This window comes from Triturus cristatus, chromosome 3_2 (genome assembly GCF_964204655.1).
Source record: "Triturus cristatus chromosome 3_2, aTriCri1.1, whole genome shotgun sequence".
NCBI classification, from domain to species: Eukaryota; Metazoa; Chordata; class Amphibia; order Caudata; family Salamandridae; genus Triturus; species Triturus cristatus.
The window spans coordinates 76,373,570-76,387,357 of NC_140584.1; the positions used below are offsets into that span (position 1 = coordinate 76,373,570).

Sequence of the window (13,788 nt, forward strand, 5' to 3'; positions counted from 1 at the left end):
AAGGTATATGCTGCAGAACCCCCACCCTGTGCAACGCCCCGCCCGAGAAGAGCGCTAATGCCCGCTAATAGGAGCTGTTACAGGTGTCTTTAACGACCGCGCCATTTCAGCACCTTGGAGAGCGCACGGCCGGCTTCTCTCAATGCACCGCTTGGGGAGGGGCGGAGTCTCACCCCAGCCTCAGCTTTCATTGGCTCCCCAAAGGCGCCCTCAGCAGCGCCCAGCCAGGAACAAACATGCCGCACAAAGGGCACAGTCCTTAATTTGCCAGAGCTTCAGGTCTTAGAGTGTGAGGTCTGGCTGCTGAGGAGGAATGGCTCCCAACCTGCTTGAGCCTCGGAGGGAGTGAGAGAACTGGATGCAGATCCGCCCCTGCCATCTTACCTTGCACTCTGCTCTAGAGGGAGTTTAACCTACCTTTCTTATCCAAACCACCCCCTACCCTAACCTTCGGGAGTGAGATTTAAGGCCGCAAAGAGGCACCTCTGAACAACTCCCAGCACCAGAGAGGGAGGGTTTTAGTTGCAGAGACCAATCCTAAACTATGACAATCTTTAGAGAGTGATGTCTTACAGGAAGGAGTGAGGGCCCCGTTCGCTCTACTCCAGTCTCAGAGCGCGTAGATTCTCACTGCAGGGGAGGGCAGAGGGACCACCCTCACCTCTAACCTTCACAAACTGAGGCTCTGCCCGCGGGGTAGGCGCCCCTGAACATTTGAAGCTTCGAAGAGTGGGGCTCTACTTACAGAGAGGGGCTCCCTCAGCTACTCGTAGGCGTGAAGAGAGGACCCTCGCTACACGGGACAGCCTGTCAACGAGCTGCAGATTGTGGTCCTCACAGACTGGACTCAGGCGTCCGCGAGGGAGGGTGCTACCTGGTGGCAGAGGCCAGGCAGGCTTTTGGACTTTCCTTGGTCAGAGAGTGAGGGTCCTGGGCGCAGGAGGACTTTAGTCTCCTGCTATTCTAAAGGCTCAGACAGCAAGGGGTGGGGTGCACCCTGCCCCCCTGATATACTGTGGTTCCACTTGGCAGAGGACTCTTTACCGCGTGAGCACAGCCAAGCAGCTGCTACATACAGTGAGGGGCCCTCGTTCCGGAAGGGCACTAACTCTTTGATCTTCGGCCCATGTAGTGTGGCGGTGCCTGGTACAGTGAGAGTCCTGGTTGCTGGGGGCTTCCGTTCTTTGTACAGTGTCTGCCCTGTCTGGACAGTAACAGTCTGGTCTCCCGCTGCTGAGGGGTTTCCGGTATCAGAGAGGGGTCCTCGCACCGGCGCCGGCAGCATGAACCTGCACTTCAGCCCCGGGCCCCCCGGACCCCCTCAGAGACCCACCTCCTTCTTCATCGAGGACATCTTGCTGCACAAGCCCAAGCCCCTGCGCGAGCCCGCGCCCTTCGGGGGGCCCTTCATGCCCCGGTTGCCGCTCCTGGACTATGGCTACCCGCTGATGCCCAGCGCCAGCTTGCTGGCACCTCACCCGCACCACCCACTGCACAAACCGGAGCACCACCACCCCTACCTACTCACCGCCTCTGGTAAGTGACCACGGATGATGCCAAGAGTAACTTGTGTTTTTTATGTAGCGCCTCCATTGCCACTTCCGTTATTTCTATGCGCTGCAAGCAACAAGTGTTACTATTACACACTTTTATGACACCCTTCCCGAAGGAAGGAAGGCTGAGTTGCCCCCGCTGAGATTCAAACTCCTGCAGATCAGAGCAGGGTTTACCCTACTGAAACCTTTTGAATGGATGAATGGACTTCAGCAAACTCCTGGAAGAAGGAATCATGCAAAGAGAGGTGCGTGGCTGAGGTTGGGTTAGACTGGGAGGTTCATGCACGCTGGGTATGTGAATACATGAGCGAATGGCTGAGCGGGCAAACTGGCAAAAGCATGGTAAAGAGCTGTTCGGCTGTATGGGTGGATGTTAGCATGGTGGATGGATGTTAGCAAGGTGAGTGAATGTGTGTATTCCAGGCGAATGTATGACTGATGAATGAATAACAGAACGCACAAATGTGCCACAATCAATGTTGAGTACATAAGAGAAGCAATGCTAGGGAATTGTGACCTTCTCAGGATCACACCATTTAGTCAAACGGAGAAGCTGGGATCTGAACCAAGGTCTTCTGCTTTGCAGCCTACATTAACCATTAAAAATGTACATTTATCTGTGTATTCGACATGCAGTTATTATATGCTTGTGTGTGTGTGCGTAACCATTTATTTATACACATTTTTACTATTGTAAAAATACATATGCAGTAGTGCTGATGGGAAAGGGAAATGCAGTGCTGTCTGTTTAGTTTAATTGCTACCTGTGGCGCTCAAGTCTACAGTCGCGCTTCATGGCGCTTTTGGTACATTTAAAAAGAAAAGAGTGAATAAAAACAAATAATGACGCAAACGAAAATAACAATAACAATACTCTAATTATGTAACAACATGAACATGATTTTGATTTTTGGCAAATACCTCCAGCATCAAAAGAGAAAACACAGGTAAAGTACAGCAAAAAACGATAATTACTCACATTTTAAATGATTCTAAAATGTAACAGGATGTGCTGAATTTCATACGCCATCGGCGCAAACATGTACGGAGAAGCCAAGAGTGTGAATTGGGGCAGAAAGATGACATGCCAATTGGCTTGCCTATCTGGTTGGCATTAAGGGTGGAGATTTTATATAAAACGATTATAATAAAACTTTGAGAAATATTAACTATAAATGAGTTCAGGTGCCAACGAGTGACTCCTATTAATAGGGAAGATGGCATTGTGTGGCCGAGCGCAAAATCGCTGTAAAACCTGCTGCCTGTCGCTCGCTGGCTAATTCCACTGCACATCGTGCCCTACACCCCACAGGACACAGTTTACAAAAAGCCAGCTCTGAAGGGCAGCCTCATCTCCAGTTACAACGAGACCGCCGCATCCGCATCTCGACTGCTTCAATTCTTTATTTTTCGGAGGAAGCCTAAATACCGCCCCGGTGAGCATGTGTACGTTGTGTCGCCTTATGGGGGAAACAGACCGAAGAAACCGACGTATAACTGGGTTTTAACTTCAGAAACAAAAACAAAACACAGCGGTGCCGACGCGAGGCGTGGTGTCAAACGCATCTCAGTACGGGCTCGGCTTACCGAGTTACTTTCCACCCGAAGGTTGGCATTTACACCTGATAGTAAAACAAAGTTAGTATCATGGATCGATGCACAGCCGAACTCCCAGCATCGCCCCAACCACTTTGACAATTAGTTATGTAGGTAGTACTGAAAGGGTGACGGGATAGGCAAGTATCCAAACTAGCAGGATTGATGGGTAGAGAAGATAGATAGAGAGAAAGACAGACAGACAGATAGATAGATAGATAGATAGATAGATAGATAGATAGATAGATAGATAGATAGATAGATAGATAGATAGATAGGTAGGTAGGTAGATAGATAGATAGATAGATAGATAGATAGATAGATAGATAGATAGATAGATAGATAGATAGATAGATAGATAGATAGATAGATAGATAGATAGATAGATAGATAGATAGATAGATAGATAGATAGTCAGTCAAACTGACAGTTTCGGATTACCAGTGCAGCAAAATGGGAGGGTGATAATTGGTTATTTACAATTCCGGTGTCTGTCAGTCAATCAAGTAGTTCAATCAAGTAGTATTTATATAGCGCTGCTGGACCCCGAGAGGGTATCCAGGCGCTGGCCGCGGGCTCATTGGAAGAGCAGCGGGTCTTGAGCCCCTTCCTGTAGTCGGTGAGGGAGGGTGCCGTGCAGAGGTGTCTGTGGAACTTCTAAAGCCCGCCTCGTGGGTGCCAGTGGGTACAGCCTGGCACCGGAAGCAGATTAAAGGTAATAGTAAACTATACCCTCTGCTCTGCGCCTCCTATTCTTATCATGCATACTGAAGACGATCTGTCACTTAAAATAAAATTGGAACTTAACAGTAAAATTAGAATTTCGCACTGTGCTTAGAAGACATTGTTATTCATTGACGCTGATCTGAACGACGATATCCGTAAACACAAACTCAATCAAGATAACTCACGCGCACGCAGTTGTTTATTCATTTATTTTGGCCTTGAAATACACTATGTATTAATAAAACGGTAAATATGGGGTTCACTGATCGTTTCCTAGAAAATGTAAATGTTACATCAGTTTATGTTTTCGGGAGGTAAGTAGAACAAAAAAAACCTGTAAAATGAAGGCAAACAAGTTACAACAGACATGTGCGCTGGCAACATCATTACAGATAAAAAAAATCCCAAAAATGTAGCCCGATTCGTCTGTGTCAAGTGTGGCGTTCAAATGTAAAGGTTACAGCAGTGAATAACATTAAATTTTGACTGAACGCCGGTGCTACTTGCGGCCCACACAGCAAACGTTCGTGTTGTCGTTAGGCGCTTTAAGTGGCCTGAGCGCTAGAAGTGTCCTACACATATCTCCCAGGTCATGCGGGCTGTCCCTCGGGAGGTTTCAGTGGTAAAGGTTTCTGGGTAGAAATGGCCATCTTAGCTGGAATATTGTGCCAGGAGACGTTATGACCAGACTAAAAGGGACAGGTGGCACCCTGGAGCAGGCAGGAGCTACACGGTAACGTGAGGAATCTTGGCCGTGAGGAAAACGTTATGTTGTTCAATATGTAAGGCAATATGATCAAGGAGAAATATAACCGGAAGGAAAATGTTGCTTATTTTCAACACAAAGGGGCTATTTTTGCCAGGAGAAATAATGTCCATAAATACCACTGCCTTATCAAAATATATCATGTGCGGGATGATAAAATAAGTATTATAATGAGGTGCTACGTTATGTTAAAAAAAAGAGAAAATGGAGTCAAAAAAATGATATATGGCGCGTCGTTTTAAAAGAACGCCATTCATTATGTCTTAAAATTTCACAAAAGTAAACCAGTTTGATGGGGGGGAGGGGGGGGGGTTGTGGGTGATAACGGGAATTACTGTTATATAAGGGAAAACCATAATGATCAGAATTATATTGCTACCCATATTCAGTGTCCACACTCTAAGATTAAAAAAAAATAATAATAAAAAAAAAAATATATATATATATATATATATATATAATTTGTGTATGTATTTCTTTAAACGTCCTTTCAACACACGCAGTTATTCCGCGTCGGCCCTGCGCACAGAACAGATGGGAGTTTTCCTCAGAGAATAATGCCGTCTTTTTCGAGTGGTAACAGGTGCCGTTTTTGTGCAGTGGACGCTGCCGGACACAGGTTGTGAAAAATAAACACAGCAAACGAACTGAGGCCAAGATGGAAAGGCAGGATGTATGAAAACAACAGGCTGTCTACAAGACATTCCAGACACGCTAAAAAACAGGCGGGCTGGTAATAGTGTAGCAATTAAACATTGGGGCAAAAATCCAAATTATTTCCCGGCTATAGTCGCCTTCCGACTTAAATAGATTGGGCTAGAAAAGCGAATCTAAATATTAAAACGATAAAAAAGACCAAGATTGTAGCATTCGCGACATATGTTGCCCGATTATATTATTGCATTTAGCAAGGGTGGTGAGAAGGGGTCTGCACATGCCTGTGCGGTGCGGGTTTTATAGCTAATTCTTAATCCACTTTTCTAGGACCATGGCATTTTTTACGCGACTCTCAAAACACCGTTTTTGTTGTCCACATGACAATTTTAGGACACGGTCATTTTATTAATACGAATTTTCGCTGTTCTGACAGCGGAGGTCGGGAGGGAGGCGCTTACTGTTGATAAAAATGCGGCACGTGCGCGAGCGTACGCGTGGACCGTGTACTGTCCTGTGCACGTGCTGCTGACAGGAGTGAATGAAGTACACCCTGCACACACCGGGTGATCGTGGGCGCCTTGAGTGGCGCACACCCCGCACAGGCACTAACCGCATCCTCAGAGTGGCAGTACCACTGTAGGGAGAACCCCTCCCTCCAGGCCATCACGGGCTCCGGCCATGAACATTTCACCCACAAACCAGTGTTTTCGGGAGTTTTTGAGTGATTAGGCCAAGGAAAGACAACCTAGGCTACAGTACCCATAATGCACCACGTTATAGCTTGACCATCCGCTACAGGAACCCGTGTATCTAACGACCTGAAAGGTTTTCATCCCACCCAAAGGTGCTGTAAATTCGGGAAACCCGGGGTGCGTGCGACGGGTGTCTCAATTGGGATCCAGGGTTAAATCATGGTCCAGGCAGGCCCTGGACCCCAAGAGATTCGCCTTGCTAGCAGCTGTCTGGGCTGCATGTGATTGGCTCCGCTGCTCGGAGGTGCTGACAGAGGTGCGCTTCTGTGGTTGGCTGGTCGCATTTCGGGCCAAAACACTGAAACCTCGCAGTTACGTGTTAGGCGGGGCTGATCTACGTAACGTACAAGGGGAAGAGTCTCGAGGATTCTATCTATGACGGGCCGTGCTGCACTGGACACCAGATCCGGGATCTCACAGCACCCCCTGTGATAGGCTTTGTTGCTCTGCACACCGGATCCTAACCCCAGATCAGGGCTATAACAGCAACCTTACTGTGAAGAGCTCTCAGACATTCCCCTCCTCCCCCTCCCACATCCTGCAGATTGGATCTTTCGCAGCAACTTCTATTTGATAGGCTGCACTGCTCTACACACCAGACCCGGTGTCCAACGGGATTTCCATGCAAAGGCTCTGTTGATCTACACCAGATCCAGGCTCCCAGAGCATCTTCCCAGCTTCAGATCTGTGCTGCTCACCGCAGAAGATCCAGTCTCTAATTGGATCTTTCCTGTGATTGGCTGGGGTGTACTGTACAGCAGCTCGGGCCTCTCACTGCATCCCCCACGCCAGTGATAGGTGGTGCTGCTCTGGGCGCCAGACATACACTCTGGGGGACCTTTCCTCACTGCTCTACAAACAAGATACTATGGCAGGCTGTGCTGCTCCGTACACGAGATCCAGGTGTGACTCTTAACATTGCTGAGGGCTCATCTAGTCTGCACACACAATCCCAAATTAATGATTTAGGCAGCCACGCACTACTGCTGCTCTACACACACAATCCAGATGTAATTCTTCATACTGCAGTGGGCTCTGCTGCTTTGCTCACACAATCCAGTTCCAGTGGCTGGTTTAGAGTTTGGTGGAAAGGGTACTCCGTTGCAACTGGGACACCGGACCTTCTTTGTCACACTGTTGGCATGCCTTGCCTGGTTTACAGTCGGGTGCACCTTAAGTATCTCAGCGTTGGAATCTATTCCATCTCTGGCTCCGACATACTCCTACGACAGAGGGAGGCTTGTTGGAAGTTTGGCCATTCAACCACCTGCCCGATTTAAAATGTTTAATTGATCCCCACACCATGGAAGAGAGCTCCCCTCATCTGAGGGTCATTCGTTTTGGCTTTTTCCAAAACCCAATCTCGCTTCAGGATTTTGTTTTTGAAGAAATAAGAACTTGTCAAAAGTTTGACGGGCAGCCCTGCTGTTGGACCCTGCTATCTGCCAAAACCTTACGCATTGAAAGGAAGTGCCAAGAAAGCAATTCCTGTTAATTACTAGAGTTGTCCACTTGGGCAGCGAGCAACTCTAAATGCGGCGGACGTGCACTCCGTCGAAGTATTTTACTCCAACACCTTAATGGAGAACAGCCCATACACCCAAGCCTAAATTAGACCCTTAAATATTATTACTTTGGTAGGCTCTGTTCCTCTGCACGTACAATCCAGTTGTAAATACGAATATGGCTTGTAGCCGAAATAAAGTTTTTTTGACTGACTGACTGACTGAATACGAATAACATAACACGTGTATTTATAAAGCACACTTATCACCCGTGGGTCTCAAGGCACTGAACAGATGTATTTTTGTTACCCAACTCAATGGTACTCATTTTATTGACCTCAGATGGATGAAAGGCTGAGTGGACCCGCCTGGATTTGAACCTGTGACCATGAGGTCGAACACAGGCCCCTACAGTGGATGCATTAGTCCACTAAGCCACCAGACCCAGCAGTAGACCCTTCTGATCTGCACACACAATCCAGGTTCAATTATCATACTGTGATAGGCTCTGCTACTCTGCATAGGTTTAATTATTTATATGGTGGTAGGCCCTGCCACTCTGCACACAGAATCCAGATTTAATTGTTAATTCTGAGGTAGGCTCAGCAAACCAGTCAAATATAACCCTAGATACCCAAAGCACATGTAATCATTACTACTACAGTAAGCTCTGCATGCAAGATCCAGATTGTGCTCTTAGGGCAGAATATGAACTCGTGAATAAAATTAGACGGGGAGATAAAGCAAAGAAATTATGAAACAGATCAGAAAATGCTCCTGACCCAAATTACATACTCATGTGTGAGAGTTGGTGGTAGGGACCTCAAATCTGTATCTCCAACTGGGAAGTCCATTTATAGTAAAAAAAAAAATGAGAATCCTTGTTGTGAATCATAACACAAGGAAATATGAGTTGGAACCATTTGAATATACAAAGGTGGCATTGGATTTTCCTATTTTGTGTTAAGTGCAGGGCCCCAAAGCTCTCTTAGGGGCCCGCAGCAGGCACTGCAGAAAGCCAGGGTTGTCCAATGCTAAGGCTCTCTATTCTTGCTTCCACCTTATGCCTTCTTTTTCCACCAGCCTGTATTTCCTGTTTCTGTTTCTCACTCTTGCAGGTGCTTTTTCAACCCAGCTTTCTCCAGGCATCACTGCTTACCCATCCTTCATCACTTCCTTCTTTTGCCCTTTTCTGCTTTTCTCTTGAATGTTCGGAGTCAAAGTCTGATGATGAAAAATTCGTTCCTGTGCCGCAACCATAACCACTAGTACAAATTAAGCACTGAATACAGGTCATTCAAGGGCAACACTCCGACTGAGTTGCTGGTCCAGACGGTATCCAAACTGATCTATAAATTCTACATAGACTTATGGGTACCATTTTTAGTTTCTTATGGTCGTAATACAGAAAATGATGATAACTCAGTCCACAATTTTCTCAGTTTTGGTAAAAGGGGCAAGACAAAGCTAAGCACACTCTAGGTCGATTTCATTGTTAGACACAACTGTCAATAGTTTTTGAGAACGTTTGCTGGGTAGGTTGGCATCATGGGCAGGCAACAAAAATAACATCCATTTGCACCATCGTTTTATAGAGACACCTGGAATTTTTCTACTGTATCAAAAACTTTTACTTGCTGTAGGCGACCTATGTGTGTTTAAAAGGGAGTACTTTCTGTCTGGCTAGTCATGAATTCCACAGCCACTTTCAACTCTGGCAACCACATTCAATTATGGTCCAATTGATCAGATATGGGATATGAAAAACAGGCCCTGGATATCATCATAAGAGAAATATGGGCCGTTCGCAAGGGAACATCGGCATCCTTTGCCATCACAAGAGTAACACAAGGATGCTTTCTGCCCCTATAGCTTTTTATTTAGCACACAAAATCTGTTGGTTAATTTAGAAAAAAAAATTCAAAAGCTGCCTTAGAGTTGGAAGGAGAACGTTGTTGAATTCACTGAACAACTGTGATGCCATTTTAAAGTCCCAATCACAACTTTTTCCCACAGTGCCTGACTAATGCCTATAACGAATATATGAAAGACAGGTACTTGACGACATGCATATTTAAATCAAAAGTCATATTTGAATAGGGCAAAAGGAGTAAATTCCGTCCAATGTCATTTGGAAAAGGTAAAAACATATAAACACCTGGATGCAGTATTTAAAGTAAATATGTTTATTAATCAGAACACTTTCTTGTTTAGGCCACAGCCGTGGTAGCTACACAGTGGCAAAAAAATCTTGCTCTAAATAAAAGGCAAATTCTTCAAGGACATTGTACATAAATACGTTTTTATATAAAACGTTCCTTGTTTTGGATTTCAAAATATATAAGGTATCCACGAACCCATCAAGAACTGTATGTCTTTTGACTAGATGTGGGTAGATGTGCTTGACATTTAGGGTAAAGACATATGTATGGAGCGAACATGTTTCGCCGGCACCACCCACTTCTTCAGGGTGAGGTCAAATACAGAGGTTCTCAAATTAGCGATGTATGTAATTGCGAGACCAATCCAGCCAGTATGGATTCCTCACAATCTTGCTAATTGATAAAATGGCGTCCTGCATTAGTAAGTGAATGCTGGAGGAGCAATCCTCACAGCCAGCAAAATCAATCCGCTCAATTCCTTCAGTAGTCTACCAACGGCTGTCATAATAAAAATGACTTGAGTAAACGCTGCACGATCTGCTCACCAGGATGTTCTTTCTCCTCTCCTGAGCAGACTGAGTTGCGTTGAGGTCCAATTCCTTCTGCATACTTATAGTACCAGTAGAATGTATGTGAAAGTTTGAGGAGTTGGACGTACAACCCGGCGTGCTTTTTTGGTGCTGGTGCTGGTCATTGTTTGTGAAGACTCTTTAGAGTCCTGCAGTGTGAAGGCGAGTGTGCTGCACAACAAGAAATGGGATTTCCTTTTTTTAAAAGATTCCTTAAAAGTTGCACCCATATTTTTGTTGCAGTCAATAAAGGCTAACAGTAAAACAACCTTCACATGGGGAACAACAAAGGTTGACGACCATGAGCGAGTCACAAGGCTAAGTCACCACCTGCTAAATCCAAGGAATTAGGACTGAATAAGCTGTTCAGAAACCCCGACTAGCCGCCTTGGATAGATAAAGGACTGGTCAGTACTGCTTCTGTCAGCACACTAGTACGAGAGAGCAAGAGAAATATAGAGATAGAGATCAAGAGAAAGAATTGAGTTTGTCAAACACGTAGCGCTTGTCTACCTAACCATGATGACATAGAAGAGCCGCAAACTACTTGACACTAACCGCCAATGTTTGTATCAGAAACATACTCTCTAAATTTGACTTGATTCCTCTGTCATGAACTAGCATTATTAGCAAAGTTTTGCGCCCAGATGAACGATTTGCCCATTTAACAGACTCTCCCAGAGAAACCCATGTGTGGTTCTATAGGAACTTAGATACAGACAGATGAAGCTCATTTTGCAGTGTGACGATTGCGCTGTGATTCTGCCTTCTTTCACGTGTCAGTGATGGTGGCTGAGAAACCCATTCACTAATTGCATTTTGCAGTATGTAATATAATACTACTCTTGTACTAAAAAATGTATTCTTAAACCTACAGTTGAAGACCTCTACATCACATGCCTTTTCTGTGCGGAGATCAGCATCATCGCGGCAGACATTTCTGTACAAACAGATTTTTGTTTTATTATTAAATGTAAAATGTTAGTGAGGGTTTTACATTTTTTATTGCTTTTATAAAAGTTAGAATTTTAAAATTATAATTCATATATTTAAATTAATTTATTCAATTTGATGAGTTAATTGAAATTGATAAGTTAATGTGATGTGACATTTTATTTTTTTGTTCTAAGTTAAAATTACATATTTAAAATTAATTGACATTTATATTTTATGTTAAAATATGCTGAATTTTTAAAATAAATAATGAAGTTTAATATTTTTCCGTATGGTTTCTCCCACAGAGATCTCAGCTTTGGTGGTAGAAATTTCCTCTTACATCTGTAAACATATGTGTAGTAACTATACACTCGTAAATCCTGTTGTAGGAAGCTCCAATCCCTCATTCCAGGGAGTGGGGACATACAATTCTACACATAAATCCATACTTGAAATGGTAAAGACCATACAAGTGTAGAGTTACACCTAGTTGCAGTAAATATACATAGGAATAAATATACACATGTATAGTTAGTTACCTTTGTGAATAGGCTCATGAACCTGTCTCTGCTCCATTAGATCAAAATAGGCACTTGTTTTAAGGATAAGACTAAAATAAGAGTTAATTTGACCTTAAAGGTGTTTATCAAACACATTTGGCATTTTAGAACGTATTCCTCATGCTTTACTATATGAAACATGTCTACTATAGTAGCTCAAATTGCAAGATAGCAAGGAATTACTAAGACTTGACTGTTTATGTATAAGGCACTCTATGTAATGCTGTATGCAGAAACACATTTTTAACATGGTTACTTATTTCTGAAATATTTTCTAAAATATATAAATTGTGTTCATCGCTGTGATTCACAACACACAACATCCAGATGTATTCCCTACTACTGCAGTAGGCGGTGATGTTCTACACACAAAAGTGGGAGTTTAATCATCACAATGTTGTAGTCTGGTTTGCTCTACACACAATTTACATGTAATTCTTATTACGATGGTAGCATGTGCTGCTATTCGAACAACATCCAGATTTAATCCCTAATGCCCTTTTGGCTGAACTGCTCTACACTCAACATCCAGAATTAATCTTTGACACTGTGGTAGGCTGTGCTCATTTGCACAAAAGATAAACATATTTCCATTAAAATGTATGATACTGTCACAGTCACCGTATCTCTCTGTCAAGTTCCGGGTATTGGGACAGGCGGAATGCCCTTTCCACCCAAGAATTCTTCTGAATGCGAATCCGATGAAACAACATGCTTGCAGTAGGAACAGGGGAAAACACAGAAATGAGCAAGAGAGAAACACTGGAGTGGAATCACTCAATTTCAATTTCAATTCAATTCAATTCAAAATACTTTATTCGGTATATAAAAATACCATAAAAGTGCAAATAAAATAGATCATAATAAAATCAGGCCACATAACAAGTGATAATAATACATGCTCAGTCCATCCATAAATAAAAACCCCTCAACATATAAATTTCATATTTAGGGCCAATACAAGACTAGCCTCACCAATCACAAAAATTCAGAAGGGGTACATCACATAATAGGAGAAATGCAAAACAATTCAACAGCCTAAAATAAGTGGATGTTCAATGCCTCCTGGATTAAGCAAACCATTCCCCTCGTCAAATTCATTTTAAGGCCTTTAACAGAGTCGCGCTAGGTACCACATTTATTCACTTAGTACCTCTTGTGTTTCTAAGTCTGACAGCTGCCCTTAAAAAGTTTACAGTGCAGAACAAAGTTAATGCATCTGAGGACACTTTTGAAAACAACAAGGCCACCTTAGCGTGTTTAAATCTAGCATTTTTAAAAATACTTTTTAAAAACAAGCTCCTAGGATATGAATAAAAAGGACATAATAAAACAAAGTGAAGGGTATGCTGCGGAGACCGGTGGTCCAGCCGCACGGACCCCTCAACTCTATAGATAAGGTATATCCTGCCGGATCAGCTAATAAGTGATGTAGAAGATTAAACGTGAAGCGTGTTATTAAAAATCTGTCATGGGCATTATATAAATGAGATAGATAAGGCTCAATACCCAGACATGATTTAGTCAGGAGGTGTGCTTTGACTGTTGTCTTGACCAGCTCCCTATCGTCCCTAAGTGATGTAACATATTTCTGGTACCGCTCTTTCATCAAGGCCTTATCCTGAAATCACTCATTGAGGGATTTGTCTTAGTCATGAGTAATAAATGAACTGTAGGGACCACGGGCACCAGTTATAGAAGCAATGTCAAGAATTATTGTTGTCAAGATTGCAACATTTCAGAGTGATGGATGAAAGTCTCTCCTCCGAAGGATTCACTCTTGCAAACTGAATACAATGTATGTGCAAGATAAAGAACAGTATAATGAAAGGTCGAACAGACTTTACTTGTCTTATCAGAAGAAGTCAGTATTACGAGCATCCAACAAACCTGGATACCAATCAGAGACCCCAGAACACCAAGAAGACCAGCTGGACCTGAGCTGAGACGGCAAAAGTTACATATATAAACAGAGGTACGTGAACAGACAAACACCAAAAGAT

The 13,788-nt window shown here is 43.7% G+C and overlaps 1 protein-coding gene across 1 annotated transcript in view; it reads left to right on the plus strand.

Annotated features, from left to right (window-relative positions):
- The first annotated feature begins 1,283 nt into the window (after window positions 1-1,283).
- Window positions 1,284-13,788, plus strand: part of BSX (brain specific homeobox) — a 37,492-nt gene continuing 24,987 nt past the window's right edge. Inside the window, exon 1 of the mRNA XM_085646766.1 lies at window positions 1,284-1,536. Within this exon, the coding sequence (XP_085502892.1) occupies window positions 1,284-1,536 (253 nt within the window). The remainder of the gene's footprint in view (window positions 1,537-13,788) is intronic.